This window comes from Lepisma saccharinum, chromosome 3 (genome assembly GCF_977018435.1).
Source record: "Lepisma saccharinum chromosome 3, izLepSacc3.1, whole genome shotgun sequence".
NCBI lineage: Eukaryota > Metazoa > Arthropoda > Insecta > Zygentoma > Lepismatidae > Lepisma > Lepisma saccharinum.
This window is the reverse complement of record NC_139231.1, coordinates 3974598-3985586: the sequence shown is the minus strand read 5'-3', so window position 1 is coordinate 3985586 and position 10989 is coordinate 3974598. Positions and strand designations below refer to the sequence as shown.

Below are 10989 nucleotides of genomic sequence, written 5' to 3'. Positions count from 1 at the left end.
TCTTAATTTGCATAGATTTTATCCTACATTTTTCACATAGATCTTCCAAGAGAATACTGAATACGTTAAGATGGAGAAGCTACAGTGGAGTGTTACAGAAACTCCCTGCAAGAAACATTTACATATAATTCATGGTGTACTACTCAATTTGTTCATTGGGATTGAAAAAAAGAATAATTGCAGTACACAAATTTTGGAGATTGTAATCCCAGGAAAATGCGAAATGGAATTTATTTTCAAAATAGTATAATGTACTTCTACATACACTGCAATGGTATATGGCATTCCTTGCACCCTCCATCCCTTCAAGAATAGGTTATTTTAACTCGTCCTTGAATTGGACACAGGATTCTCACCCATACCCATTTGCTGCAAGGCTTGGACCCCGTAATATGTCATGCATGTGATGTTATTTTAAATGTTCAGCATATTCTTATGGAATGAGCCGATTTTACATTCCACACATAAATTTAAACTTCCCAACTGTGTATCTTCAATGTTGGGAGATGATGACAAGTGTTTTAGCAAATGTTTTCTTTAGTTTTTTCAGGAGAGCGAGCCTCCTACACTGTTTCTGAGAATGTTCTTAGAGAATCCTTACCTTTTTTAATGTATTGTGTGTGTCCTGTGCAGGCCCCTTTACTTTTTAACTTTAACCCTGCATTCATTGAGCATGGTCTCTAGTTCCAGGTGTGTGGTTTTAACGTCGCCATTTATCAATGCTTGTTTTGTCAACACACTTCCTCTGTCTAGACAAGTTTCTAACCTTCCTCTTTTGCACCACGATTTTGTTTTCAGCGTTAGTCATATCTTCAAGCCCCTTGCTGTCTGAGTCCGTAGGCGACTATAGGTGTATCTGGCTTTTACCGAAAATCCGATCTGTGCCTGACTAACAAAGAGTGCCTTTTTATAGTTTTATAGGATTTCAAATTTTATAGTTTTATAGAATCTAAATTGTTGCAAGAAAAGATCTAATTGTAGTAATTGAGGATTTAGTGTTGAAGATCTTTACTGAAGCATATTTTAACAACCCTGAACCCTGTGCAACCATCAACGTAATTTTTGTTACATGACCCACGAAGGGTTAACCTTTAGGAGCCCAAGGCCATTTTCACATGTAACCCCCTTGATGTCTGAGCCGATTTTGAGCAAAATGCAGTTTCCATTAAATGAATGTAGATCAGAGGATAACTGCCCTAGAGAGCTGAGTGATATACCGTTGTACGTGGAATGAACCAGAGATTCAGACGATATAAAATTTATGCAAATTCGGCGTATATGTGGTGGGGGGAGGGGGGAGAACACTCAAAATTCCAAAATTTCAGAAAAATAGGGATTTCTCCCCCCACCCCCCCAAGAAAAAAGTACATGACAGTGTCGACATGCACATGGAAATTATCGCTGACATGTAAGGAACACAAAAATATTCGCATTATTATCGTATGACCAATGTAACGTGAGTTGTACCCCCAAAAGCAATGGTCAGCATGCCACTGATTCAAACTTCAAAATGCAGCGGTACCTTGAAATGACTGTAGCTCAGAGGCTAATTGCTCTAGAGAGATGAATGATATACCGTTGTACGCGGAATGAATCACAGATTCAGACGATATAAAATTTATGCACATTCGGCGTATATATGGAGGGGGAATCCCCCCAAATTTTTTTCTTACATTACGATGCAGTTTCAACAATCCCTCTTCCCCCTCCCCCAACTCCCAACCCCCGCTTGCTCCCCCGGGGAAAACATTCCTTTTGACCTCGAGTACTGATATACAAACTTGCTTCCAATGCAGTTTCCAGGGGTGAGGGAAACGCATTGCTTTAGAACAACAAAGCCTGGCTTCCTTTGTCGGCAAAATTTTTCCCTTGAGAAAAAGACTCAAAAAAGAAGTCATCTTTTTCTCGTGATTTTCATGTAAAGATAAAGCGTGCAACAATCATTTCTGTTAAATACATGTTTTAACAATAATATGAAAAAAGAAAATCAAAATTCTAGCCAAAATAGCAAAGTTATAACGTAAAAACTACAACCTTGACAGAGCATCTCGATCGAGACGATTGGGCCCCCCGAGGGTTACATGAGAGCATCTCGATCAAGACGATAGGGCTCCTAAAGGTTAAGGTAAGGTTTTAGATAAGGGAATATTTCCTCACATACTTAGAAGGGTGCAAAATGACCATACAAGCTGAAGCACCCCCAAAAATTGAACTCAATCAATCAACAAACAATAATGGTAAATTACGACTGGTTTAACCGTAAAACAGGATAATTTTTCACCGTCCATCCAATGAAAAGAGAGAAGTTACCTTTGCCATGTTATTTATTGGAATGCCTTATGAAATGCTGTTGTAATAATGGCATACTACAGATATTGGGCTTACAGCAAAATGAAATACAGTTGTCCAAAACAGGAGATGATTACACAGACATTACAGTGTTAACCAAAAACAGTGCTTTAAAAAAATGCTTTTTAAAAAATATATATATATATATATATATAATTGATGCAGCAGTGTTGAAACCAAAATTGAAAACGTGATCCGTGCAAGGTATCTCCTATAAGGAACAATGCTCTGGCACTTTGCATGAACCCATTGTTGTTGACAATTTTATTTCCATTGTTAAATAACAGCTAATGAGCAATATTGACTATATCTTTTTCTTTAAAAAAAATGCATCCACAAAGGCCTCTGACAGTTCCAAGAGAAAAAGATATGAGGAAGAATAATGCTGATAATACCATCGACTCTTAAAAAATAAAGCACATGTTTCTTTAAAAAAAAATAAAGTGATATCAAACAGAAAAAAAAGGATATGCAATTTGTTGGATTCTGATTCTGTAATAAGTTATTTTCAGATCACAGCTACCTGTTCACAAATTGTTTTTACTATGGGAAAGAGAAAAAAATATTTATATATAACCATTATGAATTGCCAAAGGAAGACTGCCATTAACACAACTTAATATTATTAGCTGGATTTTATAATGATGTTAAACCAATTACCAAATACACGTATTCTCACATGCACACAACAAACAAAAAAAAGTTCACTGTATTTTAACAAAATATTTCCAATCTATTTGCTCTGCATATCACTGCACTAATATATATATATAGAGAGAAAAAAATAGGATATGTACAGTATCTTGTGTCCAAAAAGGCTAAACATTTAAATGCAGTCAAATACATTAGAATATGAGATGGTTGGGTAAAGTGTTGCCAATCCACCAGTTCATTTACAGTGACTACCTGTTACAGATCTGTGATATTGTTACGTACAATGTTCCCAAATTGATTTATTTTCCCTCCTGCAACTTTCATACATATAAGAAACTTGACACTCTTTGCGGTAAAAGAGCATTAATGATACACATACATAAAATATATATATTTTATTTATATATTTATATATATATCTATACTTCTTGAGTAAGAGGAAATATCAACAAATTACCTTTCCATACAAGAAATCAATCACTGAAAAAAAGGAATTCCATCAATGTATCATGATTGTTTTACTGGTATGAAAAGATTTCATTCTTAAATCTTCCATCAAATTAATATTAATAATAGCAATAATAATAATAATATAATATAATAATATTGATAAGAATAATGATATCTCTATAGACTGTTTTGCTTTCCAACCACTTCAAAAATATCTTTCTGTGGATCTACTATATTAGGTTCAATAAACATAAACCAATTTATTCAAATCTATTCAAATAATTTAAATACCTCAAACCGTAAGTATTATTTACAAATTGTGACTTCCATCTCACTTAATAATATAATAAATTCTAAAAAAATACATGGAAACTTGACACAATCTTAGTTACTACATAAAAACACCCAGAATCCTGGATATCAGCTGATATAATCGCAACTCATTATGAAAGTGTCCTGCAGCTGAGAATTTATTAATATATTTTGTGCAAGCTCCATCAACAACAATTACTCTTATTTATACAAGGAACAAGAATGATAAAAAATATCAAGACATGTACAATCAATAAGGGGAAAAAATCTCGTTCACAAGAAATAAGACATAAGCAAAGTTTAAACCTTCATGCACAGTGTGTGATCAACGATTGCTTGGAGAAGCTTTATAATTCGTTCAACTCCGACAAAGAGAGAGTGTAGGGGAAAAAGGAATGGTTAGTAACACATCCCATGCTTCCAAAGTTTAGCATAAAAATACAACTTGTTTTTTATTACATTACAAGACTTTCGGGCTCCAGTGTTCGCATTATGCAACTTAGAATGCAAGCTTGCTACACTGGTGGTCCTGTTAGCACCAGAGACAATTTTCTTTACTAATGGTCACCGCCATTCTATTCACAGAATTCTCATGAAATATCATGATGCAAATAAAAACGAAACTGGAGAGAAATGCAAAAATAATGACAATATATATAAAAAAAACCTCTGTACAAGTACAAATGACCAAATCCTCACAAATGGTCCGTCCATCTCCACTGAGGAAATACACACACATATATATATGCATATATATGCGCGCGTGTGTGTGTATGTAGATAGTTATATAACATATATTGTCCTTTGCTATATCTATTTAAAAAAATGTAGAGGACTATAATGGTACGAACAATGCCCTGCATTAATAATACTTTGGAAGAAGTCACAAGGACATCAAAACTTGTGCTGCGTGATTGTTGCATCAACATTTCCGCCATCTTTTTCAACAACGAGCTTTTGCCAAAGGCAATTCCACCTTAACAGTTGGCACAATAGAAAAATTTTATCAAGAAAGGGGGGAGGGGGGATCAACACCATGCTTTCTAAAAAAAAAAAAGTTTATACCAGAATTGGTGATCAACGATAGAAAAGCCGAACCACCTCAATACGAGCACAGACCTTTCAAATAAGCTCTGGTTGGAAAGCAACCAACTCCATTGGTAGGAGGGAACATCAATCCCCCCTGGCTATTTGCCCTAAAGCAACCAACAGCACCATTAATGTTTACATGTTACAACAAAACTTTTTGTCGTTATCAGACTTATAATAATTAATACAAACAGAGTGATCCATTTCAGTCCAACTTTAAGATGAACTCTTGCTCCAAGAGATGAGTTGTTGCATGATAACGGCAGCTAACACGGCAACCATGGTGAAACCACTTAGAATTATTATAGCCCACTGCTGATCTGATAAAGGTTTCGTCTCCAATGCCTATAGGGAGAAAAATAACTCCATCAATGGATATTAAATTACCATGCTGATATTTAATTCAAGACTTAAAAATTCATTATATGTACACAACGTAAAAAGTTATTGTCATTAAATTATTCTTACCAACTGCAAAGCACAAATTAGGGATGGGCTAATATGAAATTTTGGCCAATACCAATAAAGTACAGATATAAAATTTACCGACCTGATATAAAATTCCAAATGATCCTTGAATAATCTGAATGGATCATTGACGTCCTTAATAAATGTGTGTTTTGAAGAGACTGCAGTGAAAAACAAGTTGCATATTTACATTTACTTTTTTAAAAAAGTAGGGCATGGAAATTATCCATAAAAAGTATAAGAAATTGGCAGCATTTTGCACTAAATTATAAGATATTTATAGATATATCAGATCGGTAAATTAATTGGTAATTTTACCGATAAACCGATATGCCTATATTGGCCGATACCAATAGAGTACCAATTAATCTGATACAGACAAACTGATTCCAGACAACATTCTGAATTTTAAGATGAAAATCTGTTGGCAATGTTCCTCAGTTAGCGAGACTTTTCTGGTGGGTCCTAGAAGCTAACCCATGTGTGTTGCTGAGAAAATACTGCATGAAAAAGTTCATATTTCAAGGCTACATCAATCACATTACAGCATTATTTGCACTTCATCAACAATGCTTTGACACAATACCACTTACATCCCAGGTGCTATAATCTACAATGAGAAGGCAATGAACTTTCTAAATTAATCAGTTGTAAGAATAAAATAGCAACGCAGAAACAAAACTTTTTCAACAAAATAATCTACTCTGACTTAATCATTTCAAGTAGTTGGTTGATTTCGTCACCTTTCTTGTTGCTTCATCAGGTGCATATTGCTTTGGTGAAGGTGGAATGGTTTTTTCTTTGACCTGCACGAAACAAGTACATACTTGAATGAAGTAAGTCATTAAGCTTTCCTGGTGACGAATGATGAAAAGATTCTCTCGGGCTATCGACCAGGTGAATTGGGGAAAGTATTCCACGCTTCCGCGAGCTAACTTCTCTCTCATCTTCACTTCTACCCTGATGAGAGTGACGTTAGCTCTCGAAAGCTTGGAATCATTTATACAACTCACCTGGTCGATAGCCCGACAGAATCTTTCAACATACTTGAATGTTTGTGCATATAAATAAGGACAAAGAGTACAGGCTCTCTTTACAAACTATGTTACAAATAAAAATAAAATTTCAAACAAACTGTATAAAGAACGTCTAAATATTTTGCTGTAATGTAAAATGCAAAATAAACATATACGAGGGTCACTATTTATATTTCGAGCCTTGGCAACACTGATTGAAGTTAGGCGCGATTTGACGTTTGCATGGAATCATCTGGCATTATTGACCATAACCTACTTCAAATGTTTTGTCAATAGCTTCATTTGTGTTGTTTATGTTGCCTTGGAGATTGCGCGACAACAATAAAATGGAATTAACTCGTGAACATTTTCGTGCGATGATTTTTTACGATTTTCGACGTGGATTATCAAGACAAGAGTGCATCGATCAACTTACTTCCACATTTGGCGATGAAGCCCCATCCTTTGCCACTGTGAAACGCTGGTATAACGAATTTAATCGTGGCCGCCATTCGCTCACCGACGAGATTTGCGAAGGTCGTCCAAAATCAGTTGTTGCTCAAGAAAACATTGATGCTGTGCAAAACCTAATACTGCAAGATCGTCATGTGACATACTGTGAGATTGAGGCAACCATAGGCATTAGTTCCACCAACATATATAAAATATTACATGATCATTTAGCTGTGAGAAAGGTATGTTCTCGTTGGATCCCACACAATTTGACAAAAACTCAAAAAGACGCTCGCGTCAATTGGTGCAAACAAATGCTCAATAAATACAATCGTGGTGCTTCAAAATACGTATATAAGATTGTAACAGGTGATGAATCATGGATATATGCATATGAACCGGAACGTAAACAGCAGTCGACTGTATGGGTGTTTCAAGATGAACCCAATCCAACAAAAGTTGTTCGCGCTCGAAGCACATCGAAACAAATGGTCGCCTGTTTTTTCGGGAAAACTGGTCATGTGGCAACTGTGCCTTTAGAGGAACGTAGAACGGTCAACTCTGAATGGTACACAACAATTTGTTTGCCAGAGGCCTTCGGTCAAATACGGAAAACAAACAAACGCCGTCAGATCATTCTTTATCAAGACAATGCCAGCTGTCACACATCTCGTCTAACAACAGACTTTATGAACAGTCAAAAAATCGAATTGATGGGTCATCCGCCGTACAGTCCTGATTTGGCACCCAATGACTTCTTGTTGTTCCCAAATGTCAAGAATAAATTGCGTGGACAACGATTTTCGTCGGCGGAAGACGCCATTGATGCGTTCAAAAACCATATTATAGAGGTGTCTCAAGAAGATTGGAAAAACTGCTTTGACAAATGGTTTGAACGAATGCAAAAGTGTATTGACCATAAAGGAGAATACTTCGAAAAACAATAAAGCAGTTTTCAATGCCAAATTCCTGTTTTTTCATTGTAAGGCTCAAAATATAAATAGTGACCCTCGTATCTAAAGCCTATATCTACAAAGTAGCTTGTATAATGCCAGTTATTGCCGTTATAATCATTACTACTTATTACTTGTAATTATTATCAGAGACAGGATCATACTCATGTGCTTCAATGAGATACACTCATCAATTAGAAAATTTTCCTTGCAATTTGTATTTTCTTCAAATTTCCTGAGATTTACAAGTTCTCCAGGTGTGTGGAAACTAGGGATGTGCCGAAGCCGATTACAGATGTATGAAAATCGGCAAAAATTGACATATCGGTATCGGAATCGGCCAAAATCCGATATTTAAACCTGTACAGATTATACTAGAGTTTTACCTTATAATAAGTTTTATAGTCTAGTTTTGTAAGATATATGTAGAGTTTTTGTAATAAAATTATTGCAAACTCTCATTCAGAGGATCAACCTAACTCAACATCGGAAATAAAACAGTACATTGCTGAACCAGGATCTGCTGTTGTATTGGAAATTCAAAAATGAGTATTCAAACCTGAAGCAAGTGCTGGGAAAATACTTGGGCATATCTGCTGCATCAGTATTCAGTGATTGAGTGTTCAGTGTTGCTGAACAGATTTGCGATAAGAGAAGAAGTAGGTTACTTTCTGAAGTGCTTCCAAATCTCGTGTTTCTGAAGTTGAATCTGGCAGAACAGGAATTCATTTTGCATTTCAAAGAACTGCTTGTGTACTAATGTTAAATCTCTTGAGAATCCATGTTCTTCTTAAACACATAACATTTTGTAGATGCAAATGTACATTCGCATCTCTTGAGAACATATATGTATATACATATGATATGACATTTCAAATTTATTTTTGCAGAAAATAACATCCCATTATCGGTGAGTACATCGGCATTGGTAAATTTTCAGCTTCGTCACATCCCTAGTGGAAACCCTGTACCAAGCACACAAGTTCAACCCTGGTTCAGCAACAATTTTTGTTGATTTTCAAAAAATTCCGCTACACAGTATGTTCACTGATTTGAGATCACATTGCTAAAGGAAGACCAAAGAGAGTTTAAATATGAAGCAGAATTTGATCCTCAGGAACACCGGAATCAATTGATGTGCTATGTTAGGATATCTTGGCATTGGTGCTAGTTGGATTCCACTCTGTTGCTTTCTTTCATTGATTTCTTACATGCGGAATCAACAATTATGTTACATTCAACTTTTAATGCAACAAGTAAAAAATGTGACATCTGAGAAATTTTACCATAAAACTAGGATGACACTTTTGTTTGCTATACTATTTCAAGCAGAGGAAAAATACACACCTACATTGCATATTTATGAAGTCATTAAAAAAAACCTACATGAAAAAAGGACCAAAAAGTTACAACTCATGTAGGAAGTTAGTTGGTGTCCAAGTTCTGGAGACTTCAAATTTTAAAAATTTCAACTAGATGGAGAATCATATCAGAAATCAGCAGCTAATGCCTTCTATCAGTACAAACGCTAACTACTATGCTATAACCTTTAGAAGTTCGGTATAACAACATTAAAAAGAACTTCAAATAATTCCACTGTTCAGCTACAGCTCAAAATTGAATGGAACTTTCTGGTATGATGATGATTATGCTTTACATAAATAAGATGAACAGACCAGAAAAATCTCAACTTATGCTCTTCTTCATCCTTACCTGTGATGCAACCGGCTTGTTGCTTGGATTGTTAACAGGGTCGGGAGAGGGTGTAGAGAACATTGCGGCTGGAGAATATGCCCCTGGAAGATTGCCAGTGCTTGTCTGACGAACAGGGCAAACTCGAACACAGTACTCTGCTCCCGGTTCCAAGTCATTCAGGACTATCTTTGTTTCTAGACCTTTGTACACCTGAAACAAAAAAATTAATGCATGTATAAAATGTATAAATAGGACACTTCCGAAATAAAAATATATGCAAATACACTTCAGGCAGCTGACAAAAAAGATGTAATCCAGAAAATTGTGGGAACCAAGATGGTCTAGCCAGTAGGGCATCTGACTGCCACACAGGAGAACTGGGTTCGATTATCAAGACCAGGGTGGGTTATCTATGGTTGGAATGTTTTCAGCTTTGTCCCTGCATAAAAGGCTCCTATTTTTATTAATATTGCTATAATTAAAAGGGCTGGCTGTAAGTTGAAATTTATAACTCTCTTCACTTTTAATATTCAATGATTTTTGTTGTTTTGATCCATTATTTATGATTAAAACACTAAGCTACCTTAGTTAAGTAAGCTCAGGGGTTCACCCAGTCTCAAATAAATGAGTACCTGGGGGTAAAGGTGGCCAGAGCATGGTGCTTAACACATCACTTCTAAAAATGGCCGGGATCAGGTGGTAAATGGATCCATGAGCTATCTGGCTTCTCATCAGTAGCCATGAAGGTGGCCGAAGCATAGTGCTGATCCACTCTTGGTACAGTGTAATGCTGTGGAATATCTGAATCCATCAGTGCTTAGTTTTCAAAACTAAAAAAAAGCTTAATGGGAAAGAGGTAGTTTTCTAGGTAGCATGAATCAAGAACTCATTGGTTAAAAGTTATCTGCTTGAGAGCAGGACTAGAAGCATACATACAGGGGATGGACAAAAATATGGAAACACCTGGTATAAAACAGGTAGACATTTCAAACACGATTTGCATCTAAATGGTAGGTGGCGCTGTGGTCACTGGCACTTCCCGCGAGGTATACACCCTGGCCAACCTGACAGATGGGCCAGTTACAGTTCAGCGACCGGTCCGTGCAGGTTATCGTGAATCATATCTGAGCTGACAGAGTTTCAAAGACGGCAAATTGTGGTGCACGTGGGAGCTTCCGTGACGAAAGTAGTGGAAATGTTTGGTGTATCAAGAGGCACAGTCTCGAAGATCATGACTGCCTACAAGACTTCCGGAAAAACCGCATCAGCAAAGCACCAGCGTGGATGCAAGTGTGTGTTGCGTGACAGAGACAGACGCACATTGGGTAGGATTGTGACCAAGCAGAAGATCATCACGGCTCCAAAAGTCACTGCTGAGCTGAATACAGTGCTTACAAACCCTGTTAGCGTCAAAACAGTCAGAAGAGAACTCCACAAGCAGGATATTCATGGCAGATCTGCAATTCCCAAAACCACTCGTGACTATTGACCATGCTGCTAGACGGGAGACAGTGGTGCAACGACCCATTAAAACTGAACAACGGAGCAGT

The 10989-nt window shown here is 36.5% G+C and overlaps 1 protein-coding gene across 4 annotated transcripts in view; it reads right to left on the bottom strand.

Moving 5' to 3' along the window:
- Window positions 1-2306: 2306 nt before the first annotated feature.
- mtgo (miles to go) overlaps window positions 2307-10989 on the bottom strand; it is a 596892-nt gene continuing 588209 nt past the window's right edge. For all 4 annotated transcript variants that reach the window (XM_083118289.1, XM_083118287.1, XM_083118290.1 and 1 more), the window contains 2 exons: window positions 9458-9649; window positions 2307-5199 (listed from right to left, as the gene is read on the bottom strand). In XM_083118289.1, the coding sequence (XP_082974415.1) occupies window positions 5071-5199; window positions 9458-9649 (321 nt within the window). In that variant the 3' untranslated portion in view covers window positions 2307-5070. The remainder of the gene's footprint in view (window positions 5200-9457; window positions 9650-10989) is intronic.